We start from the raw sequence: 25399 nt of genomic DNA on the forward strand, positions 1-25399 counted from the left end.
GTGATGACTGGAGAGGTGACACTGCTGGGACATTATACAGTAATGGAGGGGTCTGGTGATGACTGGAGAGGTGACACTGCTGGGACATTATACAGTAATGGAGGGGTCTGGTGATGACTGGAGAGGTGACACTGCTGGGACATTATACAGTAATGGAGGGGTCTGGTGATGACTGGAGAGGTGACACTGCTGGGACATTATACAGTAATGGAGGGGTCTGATGATGACTGGAGAGGTGAAACTGCTGGGACATTATACAGTAATGGAGGGGTCTGGTGAGGACTGGAGAGGTGACAATGCTGGGACATTATACAGTAATGGAGGGGTCTGGTGATGACTGGAGAGGTGACACTGCTGGGAATGCTGGGACATTATACAGTAATGGAGGGGTCTGGTGATGACTGGAGAGGTGACACTGCTGGGACATTATACAGTAATGGAGGGGTCTGGTGATGACTGGAGAGGTGACACTGCTGGGACATTATACAGTAATGGAGGGGTCTGGTGATGACTGGAGAGGTGACACTGCTGGGAATGCTGGGACATTATACAGTAATGGAGGAGTCTGGTGATGACTGGAGAGGTGACACTGCTGGAAATGCTGGGACATTATACAGTAATGGAGGGGTCTGGTGATGACTGGAGAGGTGACACTGCTAGGACATTATACAGTAATGGAGGGGTCTGGTGATGACTGGAGAGGTGACACTGCTGGGAATGCTGGGACATTATACAGTAATGGAGGGGTCTGGTGATGACTGGAGAGGTGACACTGCTGGGACATTATACAGTAATGGAGGGGTCTGGTGATGACTGGAGAGGTGACCCTGCTGGACATTATACAGTAATGGAGGGGTCTGGTGATGACTGGAGAGGTGACACTGCTGGGACATTATACAGTAATGGAGGGGTCTGGTGATGACTGGAGAGGTGACACTGCTGGGACATTATACAAAAATGGAGGGGTCTGGTGATGACTGAAGAGGTGACACTGCTGGGACATTATACAGTAATGGAGGGGTCTGGTGATGACTGGAGAGGTGACACTGCTGGGACATTATACAGTAATGGAGGGGTCTGGTGATGACTGGAGAGGTGACACTGCTGGGACATTATACAGTAATGGAGGGGTCTGGTGATGACTGGAGAGGTGACACTGCTGGGACATTATACAGTAATGGAGGGGTCTGGTGATGACTGGAGAGATGACACTGCTGGGACATTATACAGTAATGGAGGGGTCTGGTGATGACTGGAGAGGTGACACTGCTGGGACATTATACAGTAATGGAGGGGTCTGGTGATGACTGGAGAGGTGACACTGCTGGGACATTATACAGTAATGGAGGGGTCTGGTGATGACTGGAGAGGTGACACTGCTGGGACATTATGCAGTAATGGAGGGGTCTGGTGATGACTGGAGAGGTGACACTGCTGGGAATGCTGGGACATTATACAGTAATGGAGGGGTCTGGTGATGACTGGAGAGGTGACACTGCTGGGACATTATACAGTAATGGAGGGGTCTGGTGATGACTGGAGAGGTGACACTGCTGGGACATTATACAGTAATGGAGGGGTCTGGTGATGACTGGAGAGGTGACACTGCTGGGACATTATCTGTAATGGAGGGGTCTGGTGATGACTGGAGAGGTGACACTGCTGGGACATTATACAGTAATGGAGGGGTCTGGTGATGACTGGAGAGGTGACACTGCTGGGATATTGTACAGTAATGGAGGGGTCTGGTGATGACTGGAGAGGTGACACTGCTGGGACATTATACAGTAATGGAGGGGTCTGGTGATGACTGGAGAGGTGACACTGCTGGGAATGCTGGGACATTATACAGTAATGGAGGGGTCTGGTGATGCCTGGAGAGGTGACCCTGCTGGGACATTATACAGTAATGGAGGGGTCTGGTGATGACTGGAGAGGTGACACTGCTGGGACATTATACAGTAATGGAGGGGTCTGATGACTGGAGAGGTGACACTGCTGGGAATGCTGGGACATTATACAGTAACACCACTGGAGGGGTCGGGGTGATGACTGTATCATTGTGTGTCAGGTTCCTATAAGGTGTCAGGACGTGGCGGTCTATTTCTCCATGGAGGAGTGGGAGTATGTAGAAGGACACAAGGATCAGTACAAGGATCAGGTCATGATGGAGGATCAGCAGCCCCTCACATCACCTGGTAATAGACATGACTATATACACACGTCCTCTCATTATTTGTATGTAAAGAATGAATTCAGTCTCTGTATGTGTTCCCTACAGTCAGATCCAGTAAGAGAACAGCACCAGAGAGGTGTCCCCTCCCTCTTGATGAGCAGAATATGGAGGATAATACTAAAGGGAAAGATCTGTATTATATTAATGCTACAGACATAAAGGAAGAAGAAGAAGAGACAGATGTGAGCAGTGATGAGCAGTATAAGGAGGACATTCCTACAGGTAACCGCCCAGGTGAGTAGTAACCACTAAATACAGAGAAGGGTCACAGATTCTATTCAGTCACCGGCTGCAATAATATTTTCGGGAAGTATTGGTGTAACTAGAATCTTTGGGACTTCAGGGTAAATACTATCCCCCTCCCCCATATAGTGACTCTATAGCAGTTGAATTGATACCATCACCACTACATAGTGACTGAATAATACCGCCATACTGTTTATGAATCACATTATATACAGACTAATATTATTCCATATAGAGACCATATAGCAGTAGATCCCAGCAGTGACTGACAGGTGACGTCTTCCTGGAGTCGTTCTCTTCCCTTTTGTACGCTGAGCGGACTCATGTTGTAGTAACTCTGCATAGATCCCATGTCCTTAATTGTCCTGGACACTTTCTTCTGCCCCAAAGACCCCGAAAAGCCTTAGTTCAGTTAGCCCAGCTATGGGTCCTACCAGGGGTCAGTCAGTGACAAAGAAGCTGCAAACTTATCCCTGCACCGCTACACAAGATGGCGCTGGCACCTTCCAAAGAATCCTGAGGAGAGGGGATACCTGTCTGATCGTGAGGGGTCCGACCGCCGGGACCCCCCCCCCCCCGTGATCTCCTGCCTGACACCCCAGATCTCTCCAGGCACAGGTGACCTCCGCTCCGTGCAGGGATTACTGTCCACCACCGCACCAAGAGGTGCCCGACATGTCTCTCCATGAATCTCTATGGGAGAGATGGAGATACACAAATGTGATGCCAGGCAGGAGATCGCGGGGATCTCAGTGGTCGGACCCCCAGTGATCAAACATATATCCACTATCCACAGGATTCGAGGACACCGTAGGACACCCAGCAAGTTCCGTGCATGAGCCTCTTTCTGAGGAATGGTATGTGCACTGGCCCTTAAAGGGTTACTCCGCCCCTAGGCATCTTATCTAAAGAATAGGGGATAAGATGTCTGATCACAGGGGTCCTGCTGCTGGGAGATCTATGGAAGAGCCGGAGATACACGGCCACACCCCCTCCATTCATGTCTATGGGAGGGGGCATGACAACACGAGGGGGAATGGCCGTGACGTCACAACCACTGCTCCAGGAATCTAGAGTTTGTTTAGAATGCAGGGTGCTGCGGGAAGTCCTGGGGGGCCCCAGCAGCCGTACCCCCACGATTAGACATCTTATTCCCCCATGCTTTCAATAAGAAATAATTTGTCTAGCAGTGGAGTAGCCCTTTAAATCCCTTTATTCTTTCCCTCTGATATGGAAATGTTCTGGTTCGGGTCACCTGTGTGGGTCTAAATGGAGGTATAGGTGCGGCTGGCGAGCCGAGAGCGAAAATCATTAAAAATAACTTTTTAACTTGGTTTTGCAACATCTGGAGGGCCACAGTTTGACACCACTGTTGTATGGCTGCTCCGCTATCATAGCTACTATCTTTCTTCAGTTTTGCAGTATATCTTGGGGTGGATTTACTAAGTACTATTGCTTAGAAATGCAAAAATGTCCTGGATTGTTAGGGGTTAACACTCAAATAAAATTTATTTTCTTCTTGGCAGATTCTTGTAGCAGAAGATCAGAGGAGAATCTTATATCTTCAGATTATAAAGCAGATGATGATATCACACAAGATACATATGAAGAACATTCCATTATCCCAGATACACCCTCAGCCCTTCACAGCCAAGATCTGTCATCTCATCCTTATATACAGGTCCTGTCTTCTCACTCATCACAGGATGTTCAGCAAAATAAAGGTCGTAGAAGGAATGATGGACTTCAAAAAGCTAATACAGGGGAAAAGCCATTGTCATGTTTAGAGTGTAGGAAATGTTTTACTTATAAATCAGAACTTGTTAGACATCAAAGAACTCACACAGCAGAGAAGCCATTTTCATGTGCAGAATGTGAGAAATGTTTTACTCGGAAATCAGCCCTTGTTAGACATCAAATATCTCACACAGGAGGAAAACCATTTTCATGCTCGGAATGTTGGAAATGTTTTGCTCAGAAAGCAATTCTTGTTCGACATCAAAGAATTCACACAGGAGAGAAGCCATTTTTATGTTCAGAGTGTGGAAAATGTTTTACTAATAAATCAGAACTTGTTTATCACCAAAGAACTCACACAGGAGAGAAGCCATTTTTATGTTCAGAGTGTGGAAAATGTTTTACTTATAAATCACAAGTTGTTAATCATCAAAGAACTCACACAGGAGAGAAACCATTTTCATGTGCAGAATGTGAGAAATGTTTTACTCGGAAATCAGCCCTTGTTAGACATCAAATGACTCACACGGGAGAAAAACTATTTTCATGCTCAGAATGTGGGAAATGTTTCACTCACAAATCAGACCTTGTTGTACATCGAAAAACTCACAAAGGAGAGAAGCCATTTTCATGTTCTAAATGTAGGAAATGTTTTACTCAGCAATCACATCTTCTTAAACATAAAAGAACTCACACATCTATATATTAACCATGTACATAGGATAGTTAACAGTAATACATACTTATATATATTTATACAATATATGCTTAATCTGCTAAAAAAATGAAGTGAACACTAAGATAACACATCGTAGATCTGAATGAATGAACTAATCGTATGAAATACTTTCCTCTTTACATAGTTGAATGCGCTGACAACAAAATCACACAAAAATTATCAATGGAAATCAAATGTATCAACCCATGGAGATCTGGATATGGAGTCACACTCAAAATAAAGGGGAAAACCCCACTACAGGCTGATCCAACTTTATGTAATGTCCTTAAAACAAGTCACAAAGAGGCTCAGTAGTGTGTGTGGCCTCCACGTGCCCGTATGACCTCCCTACAACGCCTGGGCATGATCCTGATGAGGAGGAGGATGGTCTCCTGAGGGATGTCCTCCCAGACCTGGACTAAAGCATCCGCCAACTTCTGGACAGTCTGTGGTGGATGAGACATGATGTCCCAGATGTGCTCAATCGGATTCAGGGGAACGGGCGGCCAGTCCATAGCATCAATGCCTTCCTCTTGTAGGAACTGCTGACACACTCCAGCCACATGAGGTCTAGCATTGTCTTGTATTAGGAGGAACCCAGGGCCAACCGCACCAGCATATGGTCTCACAAGGGGTCTGAGGATCTCATCTCCGTACCTAATGGCAGTCAGGCTACCTCTGGCAAGCACATGGAGGGCTGTGTGACCCCCAAAGAAATGCCACCCCACACCATTACTAACCGACCGCCAAACCGGTCATGCTGGAGGATGTTGAAGGCAGCAGAACGTTCTTCACGGCGTCTCCAGACTCTGTCACGTCTGTCACATGTGCTCAGTGTGAACCTGCTTTCATCTGTGAAGAGCACAGGACACCAGTGGTGAATTTGCCAATCTTGTGTTCTCTGGCAAATGTCAAATGTCCTGCACGGTTTTGGGCTGTAAGCACAACCCCCGCCTTCATACCACCCTCATAGAATCTGGTTCTGACTGTTTGAGTGGACACATGCACATTTGTGGCCTGCTGGAGGACATTTTGCAGGGCTCTGGCAGTTCTCCTCCTCGCACAAAGGCGGAGGTAGCGGTCCTGCTGCTGGGTTGTTGCCCTCCTACTGCCTCCTCCACGTCTCCTGATGTACTGGCCTGTCCCCTGGTAGCGCCTCCATGCTCTGGACACTACGCTGACAGACACAGCAAACCTTCTTGTCACAGCTCGCATTGATGTGCCATCCTGGATGAGCTACACTACCTGAGCCACTTGTGTGGGTTGTACACTCCGTCTCATGCTACCACTAGAGTGAAAGCACCGCCAGCATTCAAAAGTGACCAAAACATCAGCCAGGGAGCATAGTAACTGAGAAATGGTCTGTGGTCACCCCCTGCAGAACCACTCCTTTATTGAGGGTGTCTTGCTAATTGCCTATAATTTCCACATGTTGTCTGTTCCATGTGAAATTGATTGTCAATCAGTGTTCTTCCTGAGTGGACAGTGGGATTTCACACAAGTGTCAGTGACTTGGAGTTATATTGTGTTGTTTACGTGTTCCCTTTATTATTTTTGAGCAGTGTATATTACACATTTGGCACGTGGCTGCGATTTGTGATGTCCTGTATTAGCCGCAAGTCCCAGGTGTTGATGGCCGCCGGGACCGTCGCAGGGTCACCACGTGGAGCCGGCGCAGGACGTAAATATACGTCCTGCGTCATTAAGGAGTTAAAGTAATAAAATAAAACCTATATAAATTAAGTATCCTTGTAACCGTATGGACCTACAGAATAATGATAAGGTGTCATTTTTACCGAAATGTGCACTGCGTTGAAACGGAAGCCCCCAAAAGTTACAAAATGGCGTTTTTTTTCTAGTTTCGCTGTAAATTTTGTGGTAAAATGATTGATATCATTACAAAGTACAATTAGTGATGCAAAAAATAAGCCTCATATGGGTCTGTAGGTGCAAAATTGAAAGCGGTACCAATTGGCACCAATAAAAACTACAGACCACGGCGCAAAGAATGAGCCCTCATACCTCCCCGTATACAGAAAAATAAAAAAGTTATGGGGGTCAGAAAATGAAAATGACTAAATCACTAATTTTGGTGCATGTAGTTATAATTTTTAGTAGTAAAATAAAATAAAACCTATATAAATTGGGTAGCCTTGTGACTGTATGGACCTACAGAATAAAGATAAGGTGTTATTTTTACAGAACAGTGCACTGCGTAGAAAGGGAAGCCCCCCAAAATTACAAAATGGTGTTTATTTTTTTTTCAATTTTGTCCCACAATTTTTTTTCATGTTTCACTGCAGATTTTGTGGTGAAATGATTGATGTCATTACAAAGTAAAATCGATAGCGTATAAAACAAGTCTCATATGGGTCTGTAGGTGGAAAACTGAAAGCGTTATGATTCTTAGAAGGTGAGGAAAAAATGAAAGTGCAAAAAATGGGAAAAAAAAGTCCAGAAGGGGTTAAACTGCTTTGTCAGTAAGATCCTATCCTCTTGCTGCTCAGCTTCTGCCCCTGTCTGGGCTTTTACTTCCCACCTCGGTTGGCAGCATCAGCGCCTCCATCATCTCCTTAGACGAGAATAAAAGGTGCGCTCCTGGTGTAGTAACGTTCCGGTAAACCCTGGCAGGTAGGTGGTAGAAGGCATACCGGAAGATGTTGTGCTGAGGACACAACACCAGCACTGGCACCTAGACTCCTAATTGGAATCCAAGATGGCCGTCAGCAGCCGCGGCATCCTCTCCAGGTCTGGCAGGATCCTCGGTGGGATGAATGTACTTGAAGAGGATCACACACGATCCACAGCGGTAAAATGGAGGATACCCGCTGGTGCTAGTACTGAGACTAGTTATGGAAGAAGAATCTGACCACAGAGCCTAATAACAGAACGGTGTCGTTTATTCCATACAAGTAACATTAAAGGAGTACTCCACTGCCCCAGCGTTCAGAACATTTTGTTCTGAACTCTGGGTGCGGGGGTCGTGACATCACACCACGCCCCCTCAATGCAAGTCTATGAGGGGGTGTGGTGTGACATCATAAGGGGCGTGGCCATAACATCACAACCCCTGCAGCTCGCACTCAGCGTTCTAAACGAATGACAGGTGCTGCACAGAGATCACGGGGGTCCCAGCTGCGGGATCAGACATCTCATTCCCCTATTCTTTGGATAAAGGATAAGATGTCTAGGGGTGGAGTACCCCTTTAAGTTTCTAACCCGAACCGGGTTCTTCATCAGGTAAATAGATATATGAGTACTCACAGTTACAACCTTATTATAAGCGGTGAACGAATCCCTACCGGGTCACTAGAGTCACCTGACCGGAGATGAAATGTATATAAAAATCTATAGAATTGATATCCTCCTAAAAATGTAAATATAAACAATATATATCAAAAACCTTTACATTATGTCAGAAGGATTTACAAGAAATGAGAAATAGCCAAAAAAGAACAAATGGAGACGAATGTCTCTGGAAACAGCTGGAGGCACCCCACGCTCATATACAAAGGGTAATGTGGACTTATAACTATAATCTAGACATAAGGGGTTTTACAATATGTGACAGAATATAAAATCCATATATTATACGTCCCATTATGAGCCATAAATGTGTATAAAATGTCACAGTGCGACACCTAATGGAGGAACACGCCGGTCTTACATCCAAATGGAGAAGGTAAGTTTTATGGCCTCGCATGGTGGACGATCAATACCATTGAAGGCATTAATGCTTTCACAATATAACGTGATGTTGAGCGCCTTGTTTATACAGTTACAAATATATACAAAAAATATTATAAAAGTATATACAAAAATGAATAGTATATTTATAAAGAGGTAAAGTGTATAGGCAGCTCCCCGCAGGTAAGTCCCCTCTACAGCACGGCAGGTGTATGGCGGCACCAAAGTCCATATGAGCAGGAAAAATAACCAGCGTGGACCAGAGTCCTGTTTATTGGAGAAAAGTCACAAGAAGGTGAACACCATGACGCGTTTCAGGCATCGCCGCCCTTAGTCATACAACGTTTACACTGAATTTCTCCAGTTAAATAGGGGAAATGAACTGGGGGAGATGTAAAACACCTGCGCCAGGTCATTTAACCCTTCACATTCTTAGAAATCCCGTAGTATACATAATAGAAGAGAAAACATATATAACATATGACTGTTAGTACTAATATGTAGTAAGATAAAGTCTAACATCAAACCTAAGAACGACAAAGACCAACAGTGATATATGAAAGAGCTGATAAATACATAAAGAAAACCAATGTGTAGAGATAAAATGTAATGATCTATAGTAACACCACAACCAAGATATGTCCCATAACCCTAATACAGAGAGAAGAAAGAATCAATAAAGGAAGAAATGAGCGGTGTAATAAGGATCCGCTCTTATATTCAGCCCATTCAGGACCCGTGTACAAGAGTCATGATCCACAATATCTCCGGGGATAATACTTTTTGGTTAAAGTCTGACTCGTTCTATTCCCTGTACTTGTAGTGCGGTTGTATTGTCTGAATGATATTGTGCACAGTGAGCGGACACTGCCGAGACATTTCCAGTGTAAAGTATGGAGTGTGGGAGAAATGTTTCCTAATTCTAACTATGAGAGGGGTAGTGGTACAACCGCCATATTGGAATTGACAGTCAGTACATGAAATAAGGGAAATAACCCGTAGTGTATGACATCACCGCATTGTCCGGTTTCATCACTGAACAGCGAGTGCAGATGTTATTATATGTTATTTTATGTTCGTTTTAACCCCTTCTGGTTGTGATGCTGTACGGAGCATGCTCAGTAGTAATAACGGATCATAACGGAATGTAAAAATAACGGGCAATAACGGATGTCATTTGTGAAAATCCGTTACCCATAGACTTCAATGTTAAAATTTTAACATCCGTTATTCTAACGGGACAAAAATTAGCGCATGCAATGTTATTTACCCCATCAAAAATAATGGATGTTGTCATAACGGGCTGTAACTGATGATGAAGGATGGTCCAAAAATCCCATGGAAATAAATGAGATTCTTTAACAGCCGTTTTTTGGACTTAATGACAGAAGTTCATGACGGGAGATTCTGCAGGAACATGACGGTAGTGTGAGGGGCCTTAAGCTGCCTGTAGGATGGTTCTTGTCATGCGGTAATGCCTCTTACTCATACATTCCTGCTAATATAACATCCTGTGCAGTGAATAGGTTGGGGATAGAACGGCCATAAGTCCCTGAAGTAGGGAACACACAAGAGCCGAGAAGGAGGAAAGGAAACAGTCACTAACTTAGATCCTGACTGCGATGTCCATCTTACCTTATTATCCTAATCACTATATATGGCTTTAGGAGTCTCGCTGGTCGGAGCTCCTGGTCACGCTGGGGCAGTGGAGTACCCCTTTAATCTACAACCATACAGACAGACAGCCTCCGGTATCAAGCAAGATGTAAGTGATGATTGGCGGTCCTGGCTTTTGGAGCTTCTCCCTGATTGGTTGAGGAATATCTTCTCCTGGTTGAAGGGACTCATAGCTATAGTGATGGGACTGATTGTATTTATACTCGTAGGTTACTGTACTATAATAAATCTGCTGCTGGGGGCTCCGCAGAGATACTAAATCAACAAGCTATCGATTAAATAAGCCGAACATCAGAAACAATGAACATTACTATGAATGGACGGCACCTGGAGATGAGGAGATCCCAAATTCAAATCCTTCTATCAAAAACTTATTTGCACTAAGAGAAGGACATTGTCTTCACTAACTTAGGGAATAGTGGTTTTCTGCTCACCGGTTCGTTTTGTTAGTAGTTAAACTGTGGGAACATTAATGGAGAACATGACCTATGGATGGCAATGTGAGAGAATATGTCTTATTCAGCCATGTTGTTCAGGCACCATGAGCTTTAAAGGGGTACTCCGCTGCCCCAGCGTTCGGAAGATTTTGTTCCGACCGCTTGGAGCGGGTGGTGGGGGTCGTGATGTCACGGCCACACCCCTTGTGAAATCACCTCACGACCCCTCAATGCAAGTCTATGGGAGTCCAGCCGCCACGCCTCCCATAGACTTGCATTGTGGGGCCGTGACATCACGACCCCCACCGCCCACTCCCAGTGTTCAAAACTAATGTCAGGTATTGCTCAGAAATCACGAGATCACAGCTGCGGGACCCCCGCGCTCAAACATCTTATCCCCTATCCTTTGGATAGGAGATAAGATGTCTAGTGGGGGAGTACCTCTTTAAATTACATCTAACAAGTCCTTTCCTTGAACGGAGAGCGCACAGCTGGCTTCAGCCCCTCAGAGAGCTGGGAACCAACCATAGAGTCACCTGGTTAATTCTTCTCCGCACTTCAGCCGAATACAACTTGTTCTTCCCTCTATAACCTAAGGAAGGACCCTGTGTAGAGTAGGAGACCCCACTAATCTAACACCTATAGGATCAGAATGTCCTAGAAGCCAGAAGATAGAAGTGATTTTATATGTCTAATCTGCTCATGTCCTGTTACCTTGTAGCCATATATGAGACTCTTTTCCTCCCATGTAAAATTATAGAGATGACATCGCTGGATCGGTGACTACGTTATAAAAGAAAAACTTTTTTTCTCTCCCAATGTCTCTTTTATTGTTAACAAAAGATTAAAAAAAAGTAACAAATCACCGTTACACCACAATTATATTCATATTGCCCCAATAATACATAAATTACAAAAATAAACTCTTTAGAAAAGAAAGAAAGAAATAGGAAAAGAAATAGATAAACCTGACGTCTAGGATAAAACTTATTAATAATAATAACAATAATAATAATTAATCAACTATTTAACCCCTTAACCCCTTAAGGACTCAGCCCATTTTGGCCTTAAGGACTCAGACAATTTAATTTTTACCTTTTCATTTTTTCCTCCTCGCCTTCTAAAAATCATAATTCTTTTATATTTTCATCCACAGACTAGTATGAGGGCTTGTTTTTTGCGCGACCAGTTGTCCTTTGTAATGACATCACTCATTATATCATAAAATGTATGGCGCAACCAAAAAACACTATTTTTGTGGGGAAATTAAAACGAAAAACGCAATTTTGCTAATTTTGGAAGGTTTTGTTTTCACGCCGTACAATTTATGGTAAAAATGATGTGTGTTCTTTATTCTGAGGGTCAATACGATTAAAATGATACCCATTATTATATACTTTTATATTATTGTTGCGCTTAAAAAAAATCATAAACTTTTTAACCAAATTAGTACGTTTATAATCCCTTTATTTTGATGACCTCTAACTTTTTTATTTTTCCGTATAAGTGGCGGTATGGGGGCTATTTTTTTGCGCCATGATCTGTACTTTTTTTTTATACCACATTTGCATATAAAAAACTTTTAATACATTTTTTATAATTTTTTTTTTAATAAAATGTATTAAAAAAGTAGGAATTTTTGACTTTTTTTATTTTTTTTCGTTCACGCTGTTCACCGTACGGGATCATTAACATTTTATTTTAATAGTTCGAACATTTACGCACGAGGCGATACCAAATATGTCTATAAAAAATGTTTTTACGCTTTTTGGGGGTAAAATAGGAAAAAACGGACGTTTTACTTTTTTATTGGGGGAGGGGATTTTTCACTTTTTTTTTACTTTTACTTTTACATTTTTTTACATTTTTTTTTACACTTGAATAGTCCCCATAGGGGACTATTCATAGCAATACCATGATTGCTAATACTGATCTGTTCTATGTATAGGACATAGAACAGATCAGTATTATCGGTCATCTCCTGCTCTGGTCTGCTCGATCTCAGACCAGAGCAGGAGACGCCGGGAGCCGCACGGAGGAAGGAGAGGGGACCTCCGTGCGGCGTTATGAATGATCGGATCCCCGCAGCAGCGCTGCGGGCGATCCGATCGTTCATTTAAATGGCGAACTGCCGCAGATGCCGGGATCTGTATTGATCCCGGCACCTGAGGGGTTAATGGCGGACGCCCTCGAGATCGCGGGCGTCGGCCATTGCCGGCGGGTCCCTGGCTGCGATCAGCAGCCGGGATCAGCCGCGCATGACACGGGCATCGCTCCGATGCCCGCGGTTATGCTTAGGACATAAATGTACGTCCTGGTGCGTTAAGTACCACCTCACCAGGACGTACATTTACGTCCTGCGTCCTTAAGGGGTTAAGGACCAGGCCATTTTTCATTTTTGCACTTTTGTTTTTTCCTCCTCACCTTCTAAATATCCTAACGCTTTCAAGCTTACATATGAGGGCTTGTTTTTTGTGCCATCATTTTTGTTTTGATGGGACTTTTTGATTGCTTTTTATACATTTTAGGGTATACAAAATGACCAAAAATACACAGTTTTGGACTTTGGATTTTTTTTTTGCATAAACGCCATTGACCGTGTGGTTTAATTAACATTATATTTTTATAGTTCAGACATTTACGCAAGGGGCGATACCACTTTTTTTATGTTTATTTATATTTTTTTTATGGGAAAGGGGGGGGGATTCACACTTTTATTAGGGAAGGGGTTAAATCACTTTTATAAACTTTTTTTTTTACAATTTTTACACCATTATTTACTCTTCATAGGGGACTATTACTGTACATGCAATCTACTGAATGCATACACTGTTCAATGCAATGCCGATCGGACAGAGATGGAGGCAGGTAGGCACCCTCCCCCGTCCATTCAGCTGTTCAGGATGCCGCGATTTCCCCGCAGCAGTGCCGAACAGCCCAACTGAGCTGGCAGGAACGGTTTAGTTTCACTTTACACACGGCAATCAACTTTGATCACTGCGTCTAAGGGGTTAATGCCAGGCATAAATGCGATCAGTTAGCCACAGGACCATCTGGGTATGACGCTGGGTCAGCCCGTGATCCCGCATTATAGCACAGGAGCGGGACCAGGGCGTACAGGTACGCCCTTGGTCCTTAAGGTGTTAATGAAATGGTTCTAAAAGTTATCTAAGGAGAACAAGTCTCCAGGGAATTGCTCAAGAAATTTTGCCATGAAACAGGTTCCTCAATTTTGAATAACTGGGAACACATTTTGCACCGCCTTGAAATGGTTGGAGGGGGTAGAAGACCTCTAGTATATCGGAATAAGCCGTCTAGCCACCAAAAGTAGGTGTGTGATTAAAAGGGTACTCCAATGCTCCAGTGTTCTGTACATTTTGTCCAGAACGCTCGGAGCTGGAGGCCGTGATCATGATGTCACAGCCATGCCCCCACTGTGACGTCACGCCACACCCCTTCCATTCATGTCTATGGGAGGGAAGGTGTCGGCCAACACGCCCCCTCCCATAGACATGAATGGAGGGGGCGTGACCATGACATCACAACCACTGTAGCAAGAACCCCACATTTGTTTCCTATGCCTGGTTCTGCTGTAAGGGGGGGGGAGGGGTTGGTGGTGAAGGCATCCCTGTGATCAGACATCTTATCCCCAATCATTTGGATAGGGGAGCTAGGACAGAAGTCAGGTCGAGCTAGGACAGAAGTCTGAAGACGTGACCCCAAGAAGAACCATTTCCAGAGTAAAATGAATCTTCTTTGTTGTAACCAAGAAAATAATGGAAATAGCCAGAAAGATTAAATTTTCAAGCAAGACCCCTGTATATGTAAGAGAGTCCACGACTCACTCCCACACCTCCAACATTGAGAAGATTCTGGAATACCATGTGACAAAAGGAGAGGAGGAGTCCCATACCCCCGACAATATAACTTATATGAACTCTCCTGTATACGAATACAAGGGGAGGAGCCACGTGAGCGCTAGAGATAAATCCGCACGGTTCTTCAGAGAGTTGGATATTCAGCTCCTCTTCTCGTATAAGACGCATTTTGGTTACTATTAGGAGTAGAAGAAATCAGATAAGAATAAAGCTTAGATATTATTATTATTTAGGGAATAAATACAATCTCTCTAACCAATTTCAGGGACGTATGTTAGTATAACACTTAAAACATTGGAGAGTAAAGATAAATTTACTTATACAACCCCAGAAAGCCTGAGATTCCTCTATGGCCAAAGTCTTAGTAGAAGAATATAAATCTCGTAACGTAAAAGAATGTAAACGTTCCCACAAAGGGGAAGAGGGAAAATGTGTTTAGTAATAACCATAGGGAGTAAAGAAAGTGGGGTTAGGGGAGAAGGGAAATCAGAATCGGTCGTAGAGCAGTCTCGTAATACCGACAAAGTTATATATAAAAGAGGAAAGAACTAGAGAGGCCAAGGAGGAGTGCGGGGGCCACAAAATGGGTCCTATAGAAGGAGGGACTAAGGAGAATTCCATATCCACATGAGGAGGAATATAAAGGGGAGGATGAGAAAAAGAAGAGCGAACGAGCTCTAATAATCCAGACGAAGGAAAAGCTTTATAATAAGTGTGTAAATCCGGAAACACAAAACCGCCGTCTAATGTCTTCAGGGTGAGCGTCTATACGGGACACGTGGTCTCTTCTGAATCCTAACAAAATTACTAAATAACCATCGGATAGAAGAAAAATAACAATTCCGTACTATGATAGGGACGGACTGTAAAAATATAAAATATTATTGGTAAATATAAGATTTAAGAACCTTTTCCCTTCCAATCCACGACATATATGGGAATTTACGAGCGTGTAACTGGGTCTTCAATCCATGTAATAATGGCGCAAAGTGTGAAGTAAAGAGATCTTGTACCAGATGTGATCAGATCTCTAGGGATTTTATACCCCGGGGAGGACAAAGAAAAGGAAAAGAATTACACCGAGGTTTACTGAACCCGGGGGACGCTGAGATATTGACGACTTCTCATATAGAAAAATGGATTTTATGATCTGAGACCGAAAATAGACGTCAAGACGGGAAACGCTGGTCTAGGGTTTGTGATAAATAAAAGTATCTGCAGCGTCTTATGTTCAGAAGAGACGATCTTCAAGGGAGACGCGCGGATCCTGTCTGATGCCTTGAATTAAAGTCTCTATAATCATAATGAGAAGGGGGCGGGGACAACACTGACGCGTTACATTCCCTATATACAACGTCAGGGACAATATTACATTTATTATAAGTCCAGTGTGCGGAGATGAATATAAGAATAATAAATCATATAAGAGAGAAAACTTTTATTAACAATTGGTAACAAGTTTGGAGATGCAGTATATGATATGTCAGATATCCTATGTACATGGTTAATATATAGATGTGTTATCTGCATCATTTATTGCTCTGAATTGGCTTCTCTCCTGTGTGAGTTCTTTTATGTTTAACAAGACTTGATTGCTGAGTAAAACATTTCCTACATTCTGCACATGAAAATGGCTTCTCCCCTGTGTGAGTTCTTTGATGTTTAACAAGACTTGATTTCTCAGTAAAACATTTTCCACATTCTGAACATGAAAATGGCTTCTCCCCCGTGTGAGTTTTTTGATGTTTAACAAGGCTTGATTTGTCAGTAAAACATTTTCCACATTCTGAACATGAAAATGGCTTCTCCCCTGTGTGAGTTCTTTGATGATTAACAAGAAGTGATTTAAAAGTAAAACATTTCCCACATTCTGTGCATGAAAGCAGCTTCTCTCCAGTGTGAGTTCTTTGATGCTGAAGAAGAGTTGATTTCCAAGTAAAACATTTCCCACATTCTGAGCATAAAAATGGCTTCTCCCCTGTGTGAGTTCTTTGATGTTGAACAAGATGTGATTTCTTAATAAAACATTTCCCACATTCTCTACATGAAAATGGCTTCTCCCCTGTATGAGTTCTTTGATGTATAACAAGAAGTGATTCAAAAGTAAAACATTTCCCACATTCTGAGCATGAATATGGTTTCTTTCCTGTATGAGCTTTTTGATGTCCAACGCCGCTTCTATGACCTTTCTTTTCCTTAACATTTTGTGATGACTGAGAAGACAGGACCTGTATATAAGGATGAGATGACAGATCTTGGCTGTGAAGGGCTGAGGGTGTATCTGGGATAATGGAATGTTCTTCATATGTATCTTGTGTGATATCATCATCTGCTTTATAATCTGAAGATATAAGATTCTCCTCTGATCTCCTGGCACAAGAATCTGCCAAGAAAAAAACTGATTTTATTAACCCCTTAACAACCCAGATAATTTAAGCTTTTGCGTTTTAATTTTTTCTCCTCTCCTAAGAGCTGTTTGAGAGCTTTTTATTTTTTGCGGGACCGATCTTTCGTTGTTATGACTGTTGTCATTAAGTGTGTGGTAAAATTATTTTACAGGTCGGTACAATCACATCGATATCTAATTTGCACAGTTTTCTTTATGCTTTACTGCTTTTCATAACAATAACAAAAAGCTTAAAATAAAATTATTTTTGGGGAGGGGGGTTTAGTCATTCGACTGCACTGCGGGAAGGGGGGTGGTCCTGAGATGCATTGGTTCGATCCCTTCAGATGTTTTGGAAACAGGAGGCATGGGAGGTGAGGGAGGCATGGGAGGTGAGGGAGGCATGGGAGGTGAGGGAGGCATGGGAGGTGAGGGAGGCATGGGAGATGAGGAAGACATGGGAGGTGAGGGAGACATGGGAGGTGAGGGAGACATGGGAGGTGAGGGAGGCATGGGGGGGGGAGACATGGGAGGTGAGGGAGACATGGGAGGTGAGGGAGGCATGGGAGATGAGTGAGACATGGGAGGTGAGGGAGGCATGGGAGGTGAGGGAGGCATGGGAGGTGAGGGAGACATGGGAGATGAGGGAGACATGGGAGTGTCAATTAGGATGGTGGAAGACAATATCTCCTTGAGATCTCTTGCCACAATCTCATCTTTTATAATATCGGAGAGTCCACGAGAGAACATGTCCACCAGCGCTTCCTTATCCCAGCACACTTCTGCTGCTAGAATATAGAACTCATATCCACAAATAGAGTACACCAATTAGGTAAATGAATAAATCATAACTTTTATTTATAAATCAAAACATAAAATAAATCAATTATAAGGTTACTGTAATATCACCATCAATGTGGGGGAATGGGGAAAAGGGTACAGGTGAATACCTAGTCTTGGCTACCTACAATGGGCCCCTCTTAATATAGTGTGGATAGGGTAAGGGAATTAAAAGCAGATGGTGGAAGAAATCCATATAACACATATAGGATAGAAAGCAAGTTAGGTCACTCAGGCACTGTCGTATGCAGTCAGTAATGCGGTCAGATGGTAAGGAATAGCGACAAGGAGGATGTAACATAAAGCATTAAACAACAGACACTGTAACACCAATGCAAGATCAGAATTATTAAATAATATAAAATGAAATCCCAGGGGATCCAAATTTAAACCAAGATGTACTGCACCCCTATCAGATAGGTACTGGATGATTGTTGTAATAGTAACAAAAGGTGTAAGAGCGCAATAAAGACGGTCTCTATAGTCACTAGATTCCGGACCTGGTTGTATAGGATGATTAAGGTACAGGTATAAACCCAAATGCACAATAATGCAAAAAGACTGCTAGTGGCTAAAGTGGGTACTTCAAGGAGGTAACAGCCAAAAACCACAGTGCAGGTAGGTGAAATCACCTATAACCCAAGTGGGGTAGATGAGACAGCAGAGGATATCGCCGGTGATCCCTCCAGGTGGCGTCCTCCACCTTGAGGGATCACCGGCGATATCCTCTGCTGACTATAGAGACCATCTTTATTGCGCTGTTACACCTATTTATTACTATTACTATTTATTTATTACTATTACAACAATCATCCAGTACCTATCTGATATCTGATTGGTTACAGTGTCTATTGTTTAATGCTATATGTTACATCCTCCTTGTCACTATTCCTTACCACCTGACCGCATTACTGACTGCATACGACAGTGCCTGACTGACCTAACTTGCTTTCTATCCTATATGTGTTACTGTTCATTGGTACCAGATCTTGAATATTGATAGTATTACCAATTTATGTCTACTCCCTGATGAGTCCTGCACATTACAGGATGAAACGCGTTGGAGTTCTGCCACCATCTGCTTTTAATTCCCTTACCCTATCCACACTATATTAGGAAGGGCCCATTGTAGGTAGCCAAGACTAGGTATTCACCTGTACCCTTTTCCCCATTCCCCCACATTGATGGTGATATTACGGTAACCTTATATTTGATTTATTTTATGTTTTGATTTATAAGTAAAAGTTATGTTTTATTCATTTACCTAATTGGTGTACTCTATTTGTGGATATAATTTAATTTTACACCAAGGGTGTGCATTATCTGTTAGGGCATTAGAGGGACCCTTATTATCTTCCCTTCTATATAAGATTTTAGAATAAAGAACTCAACTGAAAATATCTGTTTAAAGGACACAACAAACTCTCTGTAGTCGTAGATAATACGTTTATCAGTCTCCAAAGAGGATTCACCCGGGATAGAGCGTTATCAGTAAGGAGGGAGATCAGGAATCCTTCCTTACTTCTATCATTAGGACAGGACTGCGGGACCATTTCCAGATAAATGCCCACTTGGTTCAGGGAGCCTCTACATTCATTAGGATCGCCCCCATAATGCTGGGGAAGCGGGGCAGATCCAGTAAACCCACAGGAGGCAATGGCTTCTATGGCAGCAGAAATAGTTGCCGGAGCAGGAGGGTAGGTGGCTGCCGGTTGAGGCACAGGAGGCTCTAGGGGAGACGTACGATTCTAAAGCGTCTGCATTACAAGTGCCAATTGCTCAATCCTCTGATCCTGCAGATCCATTATAGTGAAAATGTTTGGTGCTGGTGGATTGTCTGCAACATCCGGATTCATGGCCCTTGTGTAATGTCAGGAACCACAAAACCAGATGGAGATGATCAGAACAAATCACCTTTATTATATTCTCAACCGTCTCACATTCTCATCATTTATAGTTTATATTCTGACTGAATAAAGGAATATACAGCAGAAAAGACTGACAGGACACAGGGCTTAAAGGGGTACTCCGGTGGAACACAATTTATTTTATATCACCTGGTCCCCAAAAGTTCAAAAGGTTTCTAAATTACTTTTATTTAAAAATCTTAATTCTTCCAGAACTTATCAGCTGCTGTATGCTTCAGAGGAAGTTGTGTAGTTGTTTTCAGTCTGACCACACTGCTCTCTGCTGACACCTCTGTCCAAGTCAGGAACTGTCCAGAGTAGGAGACACTCCCTATAGCGAACCTCTCCTGCACTGGACAGTTCCTGACACGGACAGAAGTATCAGCAGGGAGCACTGTGGTCAGACTGAAAGAACTACACAACTTTCTCTGCAGAATACAACAGCTGATAAGTACTAGAAGGATTAAGATTTTTAAATAAAAGTAATTTACAATTCTGAATAATGTTCTAGAACCAGTTGATTTAAAAAAAAAAATTTCCATCGAAGTGCCCCTTTAAAAAATTTCATAGACAATTATTAAAGTCGTGACTGAGCAGAATCTGTGACTGTTCTCTACATTTAGTGGTTACTACTCACCTTGGTGGTTACCTGTAAGAATGTCCTCCACATACTGCTCATCACTGCTCACATCTGTCTCTTCTTCCTTTATGTCTGCAGCATTACTATAGATAAGATCTTTCCCTGTAGGAATGTCCTCCTTATACTGCTCATCACCGCTCACATCTGTCTCTTCTTCCTTTGTGTCTGTAGCATTAATATAGATCAGATCTTTCCCTGTATAAATGTCCTCCTTATACTGCTCATTACTGCTCACATCTGTCTCTTCTTCTTCTTCTTTTACTATTATCTTTAAAGCATTAATATAGTTCAGATCTTTCCCTGTAGGAATGTCTTCTTTATACTGCTCACCACCGCTCACATCTGTCTCTGGAGCATTAATATTGTTCGGATCTTCACCCTGATTCATAAGATGTGGAAGAAATATTGTATGCTGTAAAATGTCCCAGCATTCCCAGCAGTGTCACCTCTCCAGTCATCACCAGACTCCTCCATTACTGTATAATATCCCAGCAATGTTACCTCTCCAATCATCACCAGACCCTCCATTACTGTATAATGTCCCAGCAGTGTCACCTCTCCAGTCATCACCAGACCCCTCCATTACTGTATAATGTACCAGCAGTGTCACCTCTCCAGTCATCACCAGACCCCTCCATTACTGTATAATGTCCCAGCAGTGTCATCTCTCCAGTCATCACCAGACCCCTATATTACTGTATAATGTCCCAGCAGTGTCACCTCTCCAGTCATCACCAGACCCCTCCATTACTGTATAATGTTCCAGCATTCCCAGTAGTGTCACCTCTCCAGTCATCCCCAGACCCCTCCATTACTGTAAAATGTCCCAGCAGTGTCACCTCTCCAGTCATCACCAGACCCCTCCATTACTGTATAATGTCCCAGCAGTGTCACCTCTCCAGTCATCACCAGTCCCCTCCTTTACTGTATAATGTCCCAGCAGTGTCACCTCTCCAGTCATCACCAGACCCCTCCATTACTGTATAATGTCCCAGCATTCCCAGCAGTGTCACCTCTCCAGTCATCACCAGACCCCTCCATTACTGTATAATGTCCCAGCAGTGTCACCTCTCCAGTCATCTCCAGACCCCTCCATTACTGTATAATGTCCCAGCAGTGTCACCTCTCCAGTTATCACCAGACTCCTCCATTACTGTATAATGTCCCAGCAGTGTCACCTCTCCAGTTATCACCAGACTCCTCCATTACTGTATAATGTCCCAGCAGTGTCACCTCTCCAGTCATCACCAGACCCCTCCATTACTGTATAATGTCCCAGCAGTGTCACCTCTCCAGTCATCTCCAGACCCCTCCATTACTGTATAATGTCCCAGCAGTGTCACCTCTCCAGTCATCACCGGACCCCTCCATTACTGTATAATGTCCCAGCATTCCCAGCAGTGTCACTTCTCCAGTCATCACCAGACCCTCCATTACTGTATAATGTTCCAGCAGGGTCACCTCTCCAGTCATCCCCAGACCCCTCCATTACTGTATAATGTCCCAGCATTCCCAGCAGTGTCACCTCTCCAGTCATCACCAGACCCCTCCATTACTGTATAATGGCACAGCAGTGTCACCTCTCCAGTCATCACCAGACCCCTCCATTACTGTATAATGGCACAGCAGTGTCACCTCTCCAGTCATTACCAGAATCCTCCATTACTGTATAATGTCCCAGCATTCCCAGCAGTGTCACCTCTCCAGTCATCACCAGACCCCTCCATTACTGTATAATGTCCCAGCAGTGTCACCTCTCCAGTCATCACCAGACCCCTCCATTACTGTATAATGTCCCAGCAGTGTCACCTCTCCAGTCATCACCAGACCCCTCCATTACTGTATAATGTCCCAGCAGTGTCACCTCTCCAGTCATCACCAGACCCCTCCATTACTGTATAATGTCCCAGCAGTGTCACCTCTCCAGTCATCACCAGACCCCTCCATTACTGTATAATGTCCCAGCAGTGTCACCTCTCCAGTCATCACCAGACCCCTCCATTACTGTATAATGTCCCAGCAGTGTCACCTCTCCAGTCATCACCAGACCCCTCCATTACTGTATAATGTCCCAGCAGTGTCACCTCTCCAGTCATCACCAGACCCCTCCATTACTGTATAATGTCCTAGCAGTGTCACCTCTCCAGTCATCACCAGACCCCTCCATTACTGTATAATGTCCCAGCAGTGTCACCTCTCCAGTCATCACCAGACCCTCCATTACTGTATAATGTCCCAGCAGGGTCACCTCTCCAGTCAGCAGCTCCACCATCTTGTTGATGAGTTCTCGGATCTTCTGTTCATCCATTTCCTCATGTATCAGGGAGTGAGGTGGGGGCCCCGGGATTGGGCTCAGGGTTCTTCCCCATTCTTCATACACAGGGGCCCGACAGCGCCCACTAGAGGACTTCTTCACTACTGTGTAATCCTGTGTATGGAGAGACACATTAATATCACTACATACATTCCCAGAATCCCTCACCTCTCCAGTCATATCCATCTGTTATTACATAGATAAGAATGAGGTCATGTGACATCACTCCCAGAATCCCTCACCTCTCCAGTCATATCCATCTGTTATTACATAGATAAGAATGAGGTCATGTGACATCACTCCCAGAATCCTTCACCTCTTCAGTCATATCCATCTGTTATTACATAGATAAGAATGAGGTCATGTGACATCACTCCCAGAATCCCTCACCTCTCCAGTCATATCCATCTGTTATTACATAGATAAGAATGAGGTCATGTGACATCACTCCCAGAATCCCTCACCTCTCCAGTCATATCCATCTGTTATTACATAGATAAGAATGAGGTCATGTGACATCACTCCCAGAATCCCTCACCTCTCCAGTCATATCCATCTGGTATTACATAGATAAGAATGAGGTCATGTGACATCACTCCCAGAATCCCTCACCTCTCCAGTCATATCCATCTGTTATTACATAGATAAGAATGAGGTCATGTGACATCACTCCCAGAATCCCTCACCTCTCCAGTAAGCCGGAAGAGTATCTGTAGGGTGAGGTTTATGATCCTGTCGGCCATCTTGTTCCTGTCTCCCTCCATGGTTGATGGGTCATCCAGGAGAATTCTCTTATATAGAAGATATCAGCAGAGGATCCTGGATTGGAGAAACCTGAAGGGAAGAAGAGGAGACGATGAGAAATGGCGGCTGCTAATAGAAACAACAACAGAGAAAGAAAGAGACAAATACACAGAAAGTTCTGGATCCTGTGATCTTCTTCTTTGTGTACCTGAAGGGGTTAATAGTAATGTCCCCTCCCCCAGCGCTCCTGATGTCACCACAACCGTATATACCTCCACCTGCAGACAGTACGGGAGCCGTGTGCTTACAGGACCTGCGATGATGTCACCGTCATGTGATCAGTCACATGGAGGAGGAGGAGTCACATGATCAGGGGCTGCTGCTCTAGGCTCATCTGCTCAGTGTATGCAGGACTCTGCTGTGCTGGTTGTGATCGCTGCTGGATGAGCTGAAGTTATGTGTATGCAGCAGAGCTGTGTGTGTGTGATGTGCGTGGTGCAGAGCTGTGTATGTGTGTGTTATATATGTCTGCAGCAGAGCTGTGTGTAATGTGCATGTAGCTGAGCTGTATGTGTACACAGTAGAGCTGTATATGTGTAATGTGCATGTAGCTGAGCTGTATGTGTACATAGTAGAGCTGTATATGTGTAATGTGCATGTAGCTGAGCTGTATGTGTACACAGTAGAGCTGTATATGCGTAATGTGCATGTAGCTGAGCTGTATGTGTACACAGTAGAGCTGTATATGTGTAATGTACATGTAGCTGAGCTGTATGTGTACACAGTAGAGCTGTATATGCGTAATGTGCATGTAGCTGAGCTGTATGTGTACACAGTAGAGCTGTATATGTGTAATGTACATGTAGCTGAGCTGTATGTGTACACAGTAGAGCTGTATATGTGTAATGTGCATGTAGCTGAGCTGTATGTGTACACAGTAGAGCTGTATATGTGTAATGTGCATGTAGCTGAGCTGTATGTGTACACAGTAGAGCTGTATATGTGTAATGTACATATAGCTGAGCTGTATGTGTACACAGTAGAGCTGTATATGTGTAATGTACATGTAGCTGAGCTGTATGTGTACACAGTAGAGCTGTATATGTGTAATGTACATGTAGCTGAGCTGTATGTGTACACAGTAGAGCTGTATATGTGTAATGTGCATGTAGTTGAGCTGTATGTGTACACAGTAGAGCTGTATATGTGTAATGTACATGTAGCTGAGCTGTATGTGTACACAGTAGAGCTGTATATGTGTAATGTACATGTAGCTGAGCTGTATGTATACACAGTAGAGCTGTATATGTGTAATGTGCATGTAGCTGAGCTGTATGTGTACACAGTAGAGCTGTATATGTGTAATGTACATGTAGCTGAGCTGTATGTGTACACAGTAGAGCTGTATATGTGTAATGTACATGTAGCTGAGCTGTATGTGTACACAGTAGAGCTGTATATGTGTAATGCACATGTAGCTGAGCTGTATGTGTACACAGTAGAGCTGTATATGTGTAATGTACATGTAGCTGAGCTGTATGTGTACACAGTAGAGCTGTATATGTGTAATGTACATGTAGCTGAGCTGTATGTGTACACAGTAGAGCTGTATATGTGTAATGTACATGTAGCTGAGCTGTATGTGTACACAGTAGAGCTGTATATGTGTAATGTACATGTAGCTGAGCTGTATGTGTACACAGTAGAGCTGTATATGTGTAATGCACATGTAGCTGAGCTGTATGTGTACACAGTAGAGCTGTATATGTGTAATGTACATGTAGCTGAGCTGTATGTGTACACAGTAGAGCTGTATATGTGTAATGTACATGTAGCTGAGCTGTATGTGTACACAGTAGAGCTGTATATGTGTAATGTGCATGTAGCTGAGCTGTATGTGTACACAGTAGAGCTGTATATGTGTAATGTGCATGTAGCTGAGCTGTATGTGT

The 25399-nt window shown here is 43.5% G+C and overlaps 2 protein-coding genes across 2 annotated transcripts in view; one reads left to right on the forward strand and one right to left on the reverse strand.

Moving 5' to 3' along the window:
* The window catches only part of LOC130298019 (oocyte zinc finger protein XlCOF7.1-like), a 64183-nt gene extending 56915 nt beyond the window's left edge, over positions 1-7268 (forward strand). The window contains exon 6 of the mRNA XM_056550902.1: positions 4300-7268. Within this exon, the coding sequence (XP_056406877.1) occupies positions 4300-4928 (629 nt within the window). The 3' untranslated portion in view covers positions 4929-7268. The remainder of the gene's footprint in view (positions 1-4299) is intronic.
* The window catches only part of LOC130298017 (zinc finger protein 585A-like), a 47854-nt gene extending 24175 nt beyond the window's left edge, over positions 1-23679 (reverse strand). Inside the window, exons 1-5 of the mRNA XM_056550899.1 lie at positions 23616-23679; positions 23390-23537; positions 22638-22817; positions 20387-20768; positions 16158-16999 (exon numbers count right to left, since the gene is read on the reverse strand). Coding sequence (XP_056406874.1) covers positions 16158-16999; positions 20387-20768; positions 22638-22817; positions 23390-23467 — 1482 coding nt within the window. The 5' untranslated portion in view covers positions 23468-23537; positions 23616-23679. The remainder of the gene's footprint in view (positions 1-16157; positions 17000-20386; positions 20769-22637; positions 22818-23389; positions 23538-23615) is intronic.
* Between the last annotated feature and the right edge of the window lie 1720 nt (positions 23680-25399).

Source organism: Hyla sarda (genome assembly GCF_029499605.1).
Source record: "Hyla sarda isolate aHylSar1 chromosome 1 unlocalized genomic scaffold, aHylSar1.hap1 SUPER_1_unloc_16, whole genome shotgun sequence".
Taxonomy (NCBI): domain Eukaryota; kingdom Metazoa; phylum Chordata; class Amphibia; order Anura; family Hylidae; genus Hyla; species Hyla sarda.